This window comes from Ovis aries, chromosome 11 (assembly GCF_016772045.2).
Source record: "Ovis aries strain OAR_USU_Benz2616 breed Rambouillet chromosome 11, ARS-UI_Ramb_v3.0, whole genome shotgun sequence".
NCBI lineage: Eukaryota > Metazoa > Chordata > Mammalia > Artiodactyla > Bovidae > Ovis > Ovis aries.
Window position 1 is genome coordinate 14,355,876 of NC_056064.1, and position 13,797 is coordinate 14,369,672.

At 56.3% G+C, this 13,797-nt stretch overlaps 1 protein-coding gene across 1 annotated transcript; it reads right to left on the bottom strand.

Annotated features, from left to right (window-relative positions):
* Positions 1-667: 667 nt before the first annotated feature.
* On the bottom strand, positions 668-12,442 carry RASL10B (RAS like family 10 member B). Its single transcript, XM_004013200.6, has 4 exons — positions 12,206-12,442; positions 8,766-9,129; positions 3,693-3,817; positions 668-3,147 (listed from the first exon to the last, which is right to left on the bottom strand). Exons 2-4 carry the CDS (start codon positions 8,979-8,981, stop codon positions 2,877-2,879), a joined length of 612 nt encoding a protein of 203 aa, XP_004013249.2. The 5' UTR covers positions 8,982-9,129; positions 12,206-12,442; the 3' UTR covers positions 668-2,876.
* Between the last annotated feature and the right edge of the window lie 1,355 nt (positions 12,443-13,797).

Below are 13,797 nucleotides of genomic sequence, written 5' to 3' on the forward strand. Positions count from 1 at the left end.
CAGAGCAGCTGTTGCATCAGCACCATGGACAGGGACAAGGTTGCCCCATACAGGCTCCTATGGGGCTTGGTGCTAGTGGTAAAGAATCCACCAGACAACGCAGGAGACTAAGGGACATAGGTTCAACCCCTGGGTCTGGAAGATCCCTTGGAATAGGGAATGGCAACCCAGTCCAGTATCCTTGCCTGGAGAATCCTACGGACAGAAGAACCTGGCGGGCTACGGTCCATAGGGTCGCAGTCCGACATGACAGAAGCAACTTAGCACTTAGCATGTGTGACTTCAAAACTCTACCCTGGTGGTTGGGAGCTGAGATCACCGAGTCAAGAGGGATGGTTGAGAGCATTCTTTAACACAACTACACCCATGGAGTTAGCACCTCACCCCTGAGTGGGAGGAAGACACAAAACCAGAAGCTGGGCCTGAGTCCACTTACAAAAGTTTTCCCAAGAAGGTGGCAGAAAGAATGTTATCCTCTGAATGGTTTTGATCAGTTGGAGGGTTTCAAGGTGGGGTAGATGGAGAGAGATGCATCCCAACTCCCCCTTTCCCTTTGTTCTCCTGGTTGACCTGGGCTTTAGGATTGAGGCCACCTCATCACCTAGAGCTCAGAAGGCAGACCCCGTAGGGAGCCCTTTCGTCCCCAAGGCAGGAACTGAGCCGACACTTTGGTACAGAAACGAGGGAAAACACTCCCTGATTTTTAATCTGACTTCCGATCACAGCGCAATGGGCGTCACACACACTTCCAGACCCTGTGGTGGGAAACCCTGGGGAGGGAGGGGTTCAGGGAGGAGGACAGAGACTCAGAATGGGAGCAGAAGGAATCAAAATCAAAGATCTGGGGGTGTAGTGAGGGGTGGGAGGGTGGGTAAGGGGGGGCCGGCCAGGCGATACATTCCAACTGCTCCAATGGGGGCCAGCCAGAGGCCTGGGTCCCTCACCCTTACTTTAGGTGCCCCAGAGCTGGGGGTAATGGCAGCAGGGCAGGTGAGATGCTGCCCTCCCTCACCCATGCCCCTGGTGAGTCAGAGGGCAAGGATGTAGGGGAGCAAGGGGGCAGTCCCTCTTCTTTACCCTCCCAGCCACTCCAAGGTGTGGGGGAGGGGAGCCACCTCCTCTGCTTCAGAGGGAGGCTCAGAGAGGGAGAGTCACTTGCCCAAAGTCACGCAGCACAGCAGGGACCAGAGTCCTGATACTGGACTGCCCAAAGTCAGGGCAGTCATGGTGGAGCTGCGTTAACCCCAGAGAGCGGAGGGGGCATCACCTGGGGAAGTGGAAGAAAGAATCAAAGCTTCCCTCTCACACTGGATCTGGATGCTAAGTTTGCCACCCATGACCCCATCCCCAGACTCCTCTTCATCATCACCCTGGGCTGCCTGGTGTCCTGGTCTATATGCCACAGCTCGGCTACCTCGGAGCTAGCTTGTTCTGTCTCTCTCCTAACAAGGGACCTTGCTATCTTCCCACCAGAGCAGGGCTGAGGGCTCAGCCTCAAGACCTTGGCCCGGAGGCAGGGGGCCTCACACCATTTCTCCCGCCCTCCAAGTCCCCCAGTAATCTCCTCAGGCCACTCCGGTCTTCATTTCTTTTGTTATTTCTAAGTCGGTACAAAACTGACAGTGATCAGCTCTGGTGACGAGAGGTAGAAACTGGCCAGGCAGCTGGAGAAAACAGGGTGGAGCTGGTCAGGGCATAATCTCATCAGGTGTCGGGACAAGGGGGCATCAGATCCCAAGGGCCTCCGTCTGGGGGTAGGGATGCCGGCATTATCGCCCCCAAGCACGGGAGCAGGGGGGGTGCGTAATTCGTTTGGTGGCTCTGCCCCTTCCCAGATTAATCAGGGTAGTCTGAGATTCAAGGCAGGCAGGGTCTGGGGCAGTCAGCTTGGGGTCAGATGGGGAAATAAACAAGAGTCTTCGCTGAAATAACCTGACTGCTCCCTCAATCCGCCCACCACCAGCCCCTCCCCCCACACCCCCCATCTGGCAGACCACCCAACCCAGAAGGGAATAGAGGGCTGGAAGCTGGCATCATGTAAATAAATCTATCATTTGGGGCATTCCCTCTCCACATTCTGTCAAGAAGAAAAAAAAAATTTTTTTTTTAACCCAGGGGGTGAGCTGGCTTTAGGGTCAGGAAGAGGGTGAGGGGCACCCGGCAGGGACGGACCATCAAGTTAAGGCTGGAAGGTAGGTTGTTGTGTCTCTGGGGGGGCTGTTGGGCGGGGAGGTCTCCCTGGAAGGGGGAGAGCTCAGCCTTCTCCCCCTGACGGACCTTAGGACCTCAACCCTCGGACCCCAGTTGTGGTCCGTGGGCCACCCGCATCTCTCTGCCCTGTGCCGGTGATGCTGACGGTCAGAAGGCTGGCCTCACCAAGAAGCTGCCAGGATCCGCGACAAGGGGATGGATGAAATGAGAGCCCTGTGAACGAAGCTGGAAGGTGGAGAGGGTGGGGAACCAACAGACGCGTGGGCGGACAGACAGACATAGAGACACGGGGAAAGACGACGCGGAGCGATGACAAGACACCACACACACTCTCTGGAGAAGACGGGTGTGTGTGGGGGTGGGGGGTCCGGCCAAGGCAGCACCACCCCACCCCCACCCTGCGTGTCCCGCGCGCACACCCCGATCCCGATCCCGGAGGACGGGGCGCCCCTGGGGCCGGGCCGGGAACCGCAGGAGCTACAGCACTAGAGGCAGCCATCCCGGGGCGGAGAGGAGCGGAGCGGACCGGGTGGTGACGGGGACACTCCCTCTCGCCGCCCTCGGCCTCTTCCCCCTCCCCGGGGGAGGTGCGTGGCCGCGGGGGCGTCGCAGGCCCCAAGCTCCGCCGGCCGTCGGAGTTCTCTCCCGCCCCTCGCCCAGCCGCGTCACATGACGGCGCAGCGGTTGCGGCGCAGCGCGCCCTGGAAGCGCAGGGCGGCATGCACGTGCTTGCAGCGCGCGCAGCCCACGCTCTTGAGCAGCTCGCTGAAGAGCAGGAGGATGTGCCAGTTGTACTTGGCCGAGCACTCCACGTAGCCGCACTTCCAGGTCTTGCGCACCAGGTGGGACACGTTCCAGCGCGGGATCACGCGTCCACGCTGCAGGTCCCGCTTGTTGCCCACGATGATGATGGGTGTCTCTGAGGTGCCGATCACCCTGCAGGGTGAGGTGGGAAGCCCGCTCAGCACCCCACCGTCTCTCCTCTCACAACCCCCGGACCTAAGGTGGGGTGGGCTGTGCCTGATCCCTGTTAACTGCTACCATCCCTCTGTTCCAGGCGCGGCGCTATGACTGGCACAAAAAAGATAGGTTATTTATGTTCTCCCCGGGACTTCCCTGGTGGCCCAGTGGTTAAGACTCCCGCTCCCAATGCAGGGGCATGGGTTCGATCCCTGGTGGAGAAACTTACATCCAGCATGCTGCGGAGCATTCGTAATAATAATGTTCTCCCTATTGTACAGATGAGGAAACTGAGGCTGGCTTAGTTATGCAGCCCTGGAAGTCTCCTTCCCGGAGCCTCTGATCTTAACTAGCCAGCCCATGGTATGGGTCCCAAAAGGGGTTAACAGAAACAGGGACAGCAAAATGGAGTGCGTGCGTGTTTAACTCTATGTGTGGGAACCAGACATTCCTTTTCACAGGAAGTGGCTGGCACGGGGGCATCCACTTAAGTGGCAGTGGAGTGTATCTCAGCCCCTCACCTTGTCTCTAGGATCTGCTGGCGGATGGTCTTGACGTACTCAAAGCTGTCAAAGCAGCAGATGTCGTAGACCAGGATGTAGGCGTGGACACTCCGGAGTCCCCTGCAGCAGGTGTCTGCCCATTCCTGCAACACCCCCAACCACAGCAAGGTCAGAGCAGCCATGAGGGCCCCCTGTGCCCCCTGCCACCTCCAGCGATATGCAGGACTCTCAGCTGCCACTGCACCCTAAACCTTCCACACTCCCCTGTCTCCAGGCCAGGCCCAGGGCAGAATCCAAGTGCTCAGTGCTACCCCTCCCCCACCTCAAAGCCAGGACAGGTCAGCTCACACTGTCCGAATTCCAGGGCCACTGTCTGTCCCATGCATGCCTGGGGCTGAGTTCTCTCTGGTCCCATTTTGTGCCCCAATCTGTCCATCCAGTCCTTTATTCGATCACATTTATTAAATGCCTCTAAGAGCGCAGCCTTGAGCTAGTTGTTGGACCTGTTGAAATCCTGTCTCCCCAGGCCTCAGAACAGATGCCTCCTCCTCCTCCAAGAACCCTTCCTGCAAGTAAGGGACTATTCTTTTCATCTTCTATGTTCTTAGAACAGCTGCATGATACCTTGGTCAGAGCAACAGCTCTATATCTTCTCCACCCCTAAGTCCCCCATTCTGTTGTGAGCTCCTGAGAGGACCAGAACTGAGCCTTCCTCATTTTTACATACCTCCTCCCCTTTCCCATCAGGGCCTCACACCTGTAGGCTCTTAGCGGGCTCTTGGATGGCACAGCCTAGGCTGGAGAACTCTCCATGGTCCTGAACCCCACCTGGACCCAATTCCTGCCTGTAATGCTGCCCATAGGTTGCTGCCTGAGGTGCCCCTTCTGTTTGCTTCTGGCTTGAAGGTTGAGAAGCAGCAGCCCTGAGGTGAAAAAGGTTGAGACCGGATGCCTACTGGGGGCTGATTTAGACCAGGGCCACAGGGCAGCTCCAGGGAGATGGAACTTCCTGAACACCAGTGGCAAATTCTCCTGGAAAGGGCTGCAGCTCAAGTTGAACAGGCCCCTGGCAAGGCTGAGTGCACTAAAGGGAAGATTCTTTAAGAGATTAATTAGCCAATTAACCTGCCAGCACATGAGAACTGCAAGGGCAGCAGAAGGCAGCCAATGTGTGGAAAGGAGGGGCTCCTGGAAGCTTGGCAAGGCAGAGACCTCCCAGGACAAGGAGGATGAGGGTTTTCTCTAGGAACCAGAGCCCAGGAAAAGACGAGAGGGAGGCACAGGCCTGTCTCCGGCACCAGCTTATGAGCTGAACTGGGGTAGGGACCAGGCTTGGAGGACTGCAGTAGGCTCTACACTGCAGAGAAGGATGAAAAGGGGAGAGGCTTGGGCGACAGTGGGGGAGAGTTAAGTCTGACTCCAGACAAGCACTTCCCAACTCAAAGGCTTAGAAGCTGCTGCAGTGGATTTCTCCAGGGGGATGATGTGGCATCTTTTGTTTGTGCTGAGTTTTAACTTTGGTGCGGGGGGTGGGGGAGTGGGGGGAAGATGCTGAGGACAAATCTGAAACCACAGGAAACCAGGAACTCGCTTCTCAGCCCAGGATAGACTGTAGTCCACTGGACATGGGGACCTCTGGGAGGTTGGGACCCTGCATGTTTGCCATTCCTCCCCCATCCCACTGCAAGGAGTAGTAATCAGTGGGAAGTGGGAGGGATGGGGAAACAGGCAGAGAGGGAACAGCTCTCTGCTGGGGAGAGGGAACAGCTGCCAGCCTTCGAGGGTGATAGTCCCACTGCTCCCCTCAACCTGCTACCTCCTCAAGGGGGCCTTCCAGGCTGCCTCCCAGGCTGCCTCCCACCCACTCCTCTCTGGGGGTCCAAAGAGGCAGGGGAAGAAGCCTCCTGATTGGCTGGGTTGTCCCTTCACCCCTGATTGAAGGGAGCAAGCAAGAAAGCTCAGCCTGCCTTCCAGCTAGCTCCATGAATCATTCCAGATGGTAAAGGGCCATCTTGGGGCTGTGTCAAGACAGGGAAGGAGCTATGGAAACTGAGTCCAGTTCCAAGGACATGGGAGCTGAGGGAGCCACCTGGGTGCCAGCCATGCATTTGCTGCTCACTCCTTTGGTGTGTTGCACATACCCTCTAACCTCCACTCCCTTCTCTGATAGGAGGAGAGGGACCACAGAAGCAACAGCTGAGGCTCAGGCCCTAGAAACGCCGCCCTCCTAGGCTGGTTCTCATCTGGCATTGCGGAAGAACGTGTTCTTACTTGCAGACAGTAGCCCCTGGGATTTCTACTATTTGTTCCTTGGGGCATCCCGGATCCTGTCTCAGCATTTCTTGGTACCATGTCCCTTTCTTGTGCTCCAGGGGTGAAGTCTTAGACATCCTTGGAGAGTCCAAAACTCAGGGTCCACCAAGAAGAAAAAGGCCAGTGATCCAACAGAAAGATGGGTGAAGGCATTGATAATTTTCAGATAAAGGAAAGCAAAGGCCCTCAAACATATGGAGAGATGATGCTCAACTTCGCTCATAATCAGAGATGTAAATAAAAAGTACACCGAGACTATCCTAGCTCATTTTTCAGACTATCAGAAATACAAAAGTTTGACAATACACTCTCTGGTGGCATTAGGGAAACAAGTGCTCATGTAACGTCTCTCAAAGGAGCACAAAATATGCACCTTTGTATTAGGTTGGCCAAAAAGTTTGTTTGGGTTTTTCCGTAATACCTTAGAGTTATCTGTCTATTTTAAGGGAAAACATGGACAAACTTTGGCTAACCCAACAGAAGGCGAGGGGAATGTGGCACCTTTCAAACTCCAATTGCATTTATTATTTGACCTAGCAATGCCATTTCTAGAAATCGATTCCACGCATAGACCTTCCTATGTACAACATGGGGGCTTCCCTGGTGGCTCAGACAGTAAAGAATCTGCTTGCAGTACAGGAGACCTGGGTTTGATCCTTGGGTCGGGAAGATCCCCTGGAGAAGGAAATGGCAACCCACTCCAGTATTCTTGCTTGCAGAATTTCATGGACCAAGGGGCCCGGTGGGCTACAGTCCACAGCACTGCAAAGAGCTGGGCACGGCTGAGTGACACACACACACATGTGCAACGTGACTATTACAAGCCTATTCACTGTGGCATTGTTTTGAAGCAAAAATTTTGAAACAGCCCACCTGTCCAGCAAGAGGGGATTCCACTAATATGTCTCCAATGGAATACAGTGTAGCCGTGAAAAAAGGATGAAGAAGAAAAAACCACTACAATATTGTAATTAGCCTCCAGTTAAAATAAATTAATAAAAAATAACAACACACAACATGAAAAAGTACAGCTAAAAACACTAAGACAAGTGAAAACAAATACTTTAAAAAATTTAAAAAAAAATGAAGAAAAGATCTCTAAGTACGGATGTGGAAAGACCTCCAGGTTATAATGTCAAGCCAAACAACAACAACAACAACGAGGTGCAGGATAGTTTTTTTTTTTTAATGCAAGAAGGGGAGTAGAATAAGAATGCGTTTTCTTATTTGCATAAAGAAATACTGGAAGTATCAATTAAAAAACCAATGAGAATGGCTCTAGAGAGTGGAGCCAGAATCAGGGTGGAGGGCAGCAATGGGGCTGAGATTTCTGAGTGTGCTTTTTGTTTTTTAAACATAAGGTTTGGGCTTTTAAATTGGATCTTATCAATTCTGAAATTGAAATTAAATGAAAACACACAACAAAATGTGAAAAAAATAAACTCAGCTCAACGCACAGGACTAGGGTGGAAGCTAAGCTTTCACTCGGGCTACTGTTAGCCTCCTTTGGAGGAGAACATGAACATCTGGCCTTGAACCCACTGCCCTGACCACAGTGTCCCCCAGGGCTGAGGCGTGGACCAGGCTTTTGTCTTTGATGCAGACACCCCTGGACCTGGGAAAGATAGGTGTCCCAGAGGCTGGGCCAAGGCCCTCCTGCCTGGAGTTGCTGAGACAATGCCAAGTATGATTCCCCCTCCCCCTGCCCCCACCAGCCCCATCTGAGAAATTACTGTATTTGCATAGTGACAAGTGGCCAAGCTACAGCCCCTGCCTTCTGGGCCTCCTCTGTTTGTCTTTCCTGGAGAAACTCTGCATTCCGGTCAGGGGCTTTTTCATCGAGCCAACCCAACCCCCTCTCAAGCCAGACCTAGAGAGAGGGAAGGAGGACCCAGGCCTGCAGACGGGACCCTGTGAGCCGGGGCCCTGGGGTCATCTGAATCCAACCCCAGCAGGAAAGGCTGCCCCGGGGGCCAGTTCTGAGTTCAGAGGACAGAGCATCACCTAAGAGAACAGGCCCTTGAGCAAGAGACCTGGTGGGGTCTCCAGCCTCTGAGTACACACCTTTCCCAGGCCCCAGCCTTTTCTTCTATGGATGATGTGGGTCTGAGGCCATGGGAGGCAGAGCCCAGAATATTAATAGGCGTCTGGTGCTCTCTGTCTTTCTCTCCACTGGCCCTCACCTGCCGAGATCCCACCCAGCTGAGACATCACCTACCAGGACCCCCAGCCTGACACACCTGGTGGGATGAATGCCCCCATAAGGGTTGTCTTAGTTCCCTGTGTCCCTCCAGTCATGACAGTCATCAACATAATTGCCTGTTTGTCTTCTCACCAGACTACGAGTTCCTTGAGAGCAAAGTGCTCTCTGTTTTGAGCCCTATTCGACCCTAGTGCCCACCACAGGGCCAGGCACACATTGAAAGTGTTAGTCGCTCAGTCCTGTCCAACTCTTTGCGACTCCACTGTAGCCCGTCAGGCTCCTCCGTCCATGGAACTCTCCAGGCAAAAATAACTGGAGTGGGTTGCCATTCCCTTCTCCAGGGGATCCTCCCGACCCAGGGATCGAACCTGGGTCTCCTGTGTTGCAGGCAGATTCTTTACCACCTGAGCCACATTCCTCAAATATCTGTTGGATGAACCGGTGCACAAATGAATGGGATCCCGGCAAAGCTCTTAGCAGAGTGGCGGGTGGTGAAGTGCAGAGCTCTCAAAGCTGGCAGCAGGGTCAGCGCCCAGCCCCTCCTCCACCCGGGCCCCCGCGCCATGCCCCTGTACCTGCAGTGTGTTGACCGGGAAGGCGCTGATGGGCGGGAAGTCGAGGATCTGGAGGTCGTGCACGTGGCCGTTCATGACGACAGCAGGCAGGTAGAGGCGGCGGGCGGTGGTGGGCACGCAGACCTCGCTGAACTCGTTGTACAGGAACTGGCGCACAATGGCACTCTTGCCCACGCCTCGCGCCCCCAGCACGGCCACCCGGTAGGTGGAGACCATGCCTCCCGCCCGGCTCCGCCACCGCGTCCTCGCCGCTGCCTGGGGCTCCCCCGGGCTGCATATTCCAGGGGCTGGGGGCTCAGCCACCGTCAGGACCCATCACCGCTGCCCCCTGCTTGCCCAGGGCCCTCTGCGGACTCCACCTGGCCTGTGGGGACGAAAGGCGGGTTTTGGTGGGCTGGCTTCTCCTGGGACAGATTTCCTGCATTTTTCCACCTTGGGGACCATGCTGGAGCTGTTCCTGCCACTTGGGATGTCCCACCCTCCTTTTTCCAGAACTCCTATCCCATTTATCCAGAACCTCCCCTCCTCCCTTCTCCATTCTCCCTGCCGTCCATCCCATCAGTGGGAATCAGCTTTCTTGACCTGTGTTATGACCTGACTTTTGGCCGGTCTGACTCCCAAACCCCAGGCAAGGCTGCAGAGGGGAGTGGAAAGAGCACTAGCCTTGTTTCAAGCCCCAGCTTTCCCACGGAGCCCAGGATAAGACGACACCTTGCAGTCTCCTCGTCCTCAGGGGTGAGACTGGGCCAGTGTGTCTCAGTGGAGGTGCTCCTGCCATTTTCGGGGAGAGAGAATTCTTTACTGAGCAGGACATTTTACGTGCCTGGCTGCCAGGAGGTACTTGCCAGCAGCAAGCTCTCGGGACTATGATGACCCAAAGTGTGTTCCCCACCATCTGCCACCTTCAACCCCTGCTGAGAACCCCTGGACTAAAGGATGGCTTTGGCTCTGGAGCGTGACACTTGTTGAGCGGTTACTCTAGGTCAGCACGCCCATGTGGTTATCTTTGCTGTGTTGTTCAGTGGCTAAGTCATGTCCGACTCTGCAACCCCATGGACTGCAGCACGCCAGGCTTCCCTGTCCTCTACTATCTCCTGGAGTTTACTCAAATTCATGTCCATTGAGTCAGTGATGCTGTCTAACCATCTCATCCTCTGCCACCCCCTTCTCCTTTTGCCTTCCATCCTTCCCAGCATCCAGGTCTTTTCCAGTGTTATCCATAGTCAATACAATATCCTCAGGTGGTAGTTATTCCCACTTCAGAGAGAAGGCTCAGAGGGAAGAAGACATGAGCCCAAGGCACACAGCTGAGAAAGGCTTTCTACAATGTACTCCTTTCTACAATGTCGGAGTACTCCCAGCTTCCAAATTTAATGATTCTAGTTGGCGAAGGCCACAGGCCAAGGGCTGGGTCTAATTTTCTGGCAACCTTTGAGATCAGCGGGCCTGGCACACAGCAGGTAGCCAGGAAAGGGCTGCTTTGGGGTTGAACCTTGTCATGGCTTCAAGCAAGCTCCTTGTTGCTCAGTTTCCAGTGAGTTTAGTGTGGGAATAAATCCCAGCTCTGATGTTTCCTAGCTGCAGGGCAGAGGGCAGATGGCCTGTCCAATCTGAGCCATGTTCTGCACACATATAAAGTAGGGTCCTGAGCCCCTACTTCTGAAATAATTCAAGTAAACCTCTTAGCCAGGTGCCCTCTCTTTCTGTGGAGGATGCTGACCAGGGAAGCAGGTATATATGCCTGGGACTTCCCGTCTGCTAAATGGGTCTGGGGAGATGGGTGTGCTGGGCTCTGATAGGGCCACAGCCTCCAGCACACACGCATGCTTTCTCTGTTGGTGCATATCCTTTCCCCACGTGCGCAGCTCACAGCTGAACGTCCCTCAGTCTGGCCTGGCTCAGAGGACCCCATCCATTGGGCATGGATATGCACACACAGCAGAGTAAACCAAGGGCCGGATTTGGGGTGAGACCCACCAGCTTTGGATCCCCTGCTCTGCCCCTCACCTACAGTGTGATCTTGGGCAAGAAACTTTACAGGGTGTTGTGAGGTTGAGCATGCACGGTGCCTGCACAGAGGAGGTGCTCACTAAACAGGGACGAGGGGCCCTTCGTTCATCAAAGGCTTTCCACGATCCCAGGGGGGCCTCCTAGCCATCCCCAATGGGTCACTGTTCACTGCTGCTCACATATATGTAGTGTGTGTGCAATCCTCCCCCATTTTATTGAAGGTGAAAACAAACAAATTCAGGGATGTGAAGACCAGGTAGCCCGTTGAGCCATCAGTTAAGCCTAGGACCCTCATCTCTTTCCTGCCCCATGCAGTGTCCTTTTCCCAACAAGGGCTTCTCTACTTCTGTGAGCTCCCAACATGGGGAAGTCCCAGCCCCTCCTCCCCCTAAACTCCTCCAGGGCCCTGGGCCCCTCAGGCATCTCTGGACCCTGTCAGCTTGGCAGAGAGCCTCAGCTGGGTTAATTATATAACCAGCACACGCTGGGGAGGGGGGCATCTTAGGGGAAGAAGAGAGGGCAAAGGATGCGAGAAGACTTTCAGCCTCCCCCTGGGTGTGGCAACTTATGAGGTCTCTAGGCTGTACCCTACCTGCAGATTCTCCTGGACAACATACTCCCTTGCCCTGAAATCAACCCTTTCTGGTGGAAGAGCTAGGGAATAAAAGCGGAACAACAGTGCTGGAGCCAAGGAGCAGGGTGCAGAGAGAGGGCCCTGGGTTGGGGACAGCCTCCTGGAGCCCAGCAGGCCCAAGTGTAGTCCCATCCCTGACTCAAACGTGACCCAGACCCCCCTCCCGCTTCCCAGGCAGGGGTCCTGGGTCTGAGTGTTTATTAATCCAACATCCCCAGCAGCGGGGTGTGGAGGGGGTGGTGGAAGAGGACTGTCCAGAGAAGCAGGGCCCAGGCACCCCTCAGCCTCCCTCCCCAAGGCCTGAGCTCTGCAGTGAGTCTGCAGACGGCGCCCAGGGACAGACACTGGGGCCAAAGCCTGTTTCTGGTTCCCCTGCCGGGGGCCCGGACACCTGAGTCCCAGCCCCAAGCTGAGGGCGTGTTGGGGGGTGGGGGTTTGCAAGTCCTGTGGACCGAGGCACCACGTCGGCCCGCTGTTGGTGCCCATCACATTCCTGTGGGAGTGGGTGGGTGGGTGCGTGGGGGCGTCGGAGGATGCTGGGTTCCCTACGACCTGATTGGTAGGAGCGGAGGGGCGGGGGGAGCCCGGAGCCCTGCCGGCTCTCCGCCTCCAGCACCTCGCAGGCACCCCCCACCCCCCGCACCAGCGCTCACGTGGCCGCCCCGCGCCGCTTCCCTGCCAGCCTGCCGGCCCCCTCCTCCCTCCGCGTCCCTGGCCCCCCGTCGGCCCGGCCGGCCCCCCTCCACACCCCCACCGACCCAGCCGGGCCGCGGCCCGCCAGCCTCCCGCCGCTTACCCGGGGCCGTCCTAGCTGCCCCCAGCCCGGGCGGGCCGGCCGGCCGGCGGGGCCGCGCTCCCCCCGGGCTCCGGCGCTGCCCCTTGGCTGGCTCCCCGGCCCGGGGGGAGAAAGGTGCGGGCGCCCCCGAATGCCCAGTCAGAGCGGGCGCGGGGCGGCGCGGGGCAGGTGCTGGTCGCCGAGGGGGTAGCAAACCTCCTCCGGCCCCGCTCTCCCTCCGGAGCGCGCCGCCCGCTCGCGCCGGGAGGAGGAGGCGGCGGCGGGCGCGGAGCGGGGGGCGGGGGGGCGTGCCCGGCCGGCCTTCCGCTGGGTCCCTGAGCCCGCCGTCTGCACCGGGGCGGCCCGGGACCAATTCTTCATCCCGAGCCTCGACCTTCACCCCTTCTGACTCTCCCTGCGATGTGTTTAACTCCAACCTGGAGGGGCGGAAAAAGGGGACTGGAGAAGCCCTAAAGACCCTTGCTTCCTCTTGCTTCTCTCCATATCCCGCCCCACCCCACCGTCCCACCCCCACCACACACCCCAGGTGTAGGTCTCCTCTAATCCTTCCCGATGGGCGCTCACCGCGTGCTAGAGGGCATTGAGCCTCCTCTCCTCCACCCCGCAGATAGTCACCGCTAAGGGTGGTGACTTTCACCCTTCACTGCCTCAGTGAGAGAAGAGCAGAGAGGCCAGTAAAACAAAGCTCATCCTCAGCCATTGCGTGACCTCCATGCCCTGAAACGACTTCTCCCCTCTGCTCTGCAGACGGGGAGATGCCGGCGTTTGCCCACGTCCAGGGCAGAATCGCCTGTATATTTATTCTAAAGAAATCGTGGTCAGGGTCATTGATCATAGGCAGCTAACAATTAAGATCAGGTACTATGTGCCAAACCGTGGGCTCCCATCTTTGCCTGTGTCTTCCAAGTTGACCCTCTCAGTACTACGAGGTAGATTCTGTTTCCTCCGTTTCATAGGTGAGATAGTTGAGGCTGAGAGAGGCTGAGTGGACTGGTCTTACTGAAGTGTAAAATGCGGAATCAAAGATTGGGAGTCTGTAGCCGGGCAGCCACTGAGGAACTTGGCCGATGCTCACAGTTTAACCCCGAGACCAGAGGCAGACACAAGGCGCTCCCGTGTGCCCTGTGTGCAAAGTCAACGTCCGGAAGGCAGGGCAGAGGGAACCGGCCAAGCAGTGAGAAGAGTCCGCGGAGGCTTCAGGGGAGACGACATTCAGGGAAGGAGCCTTGAAAGAAGTAGAATTGGGCTGCCAGGGCAGGGAGGGCATGGACGAGGAAGGCTTCAGATCAGAGAATCTAGGGGCGATTCCAGGGCTTTGAGAAGGGAGTACAGGAACCAGACAGAGGGGGCTGGAAATACAAAAGGAGGCTGAGAGGCTGGTTGATGTGAAGTCACAAAGGCCTTGGTTGCCTGGTAGGGAGTTTGGATCTAGACCTGTCTCACTGGGGTACATGGAACAGTTTTGAAGCAGGCCAGCAACCTGGTCAGCGATGCAGGTGCAGGGAGGAGGAGGAAGCTGGGAGAAATCTCTGAAGTGTTTTTACCCTTGGACCCAGCATCTCCCACTGTGTGACTTTCTATACTTTCTGGTA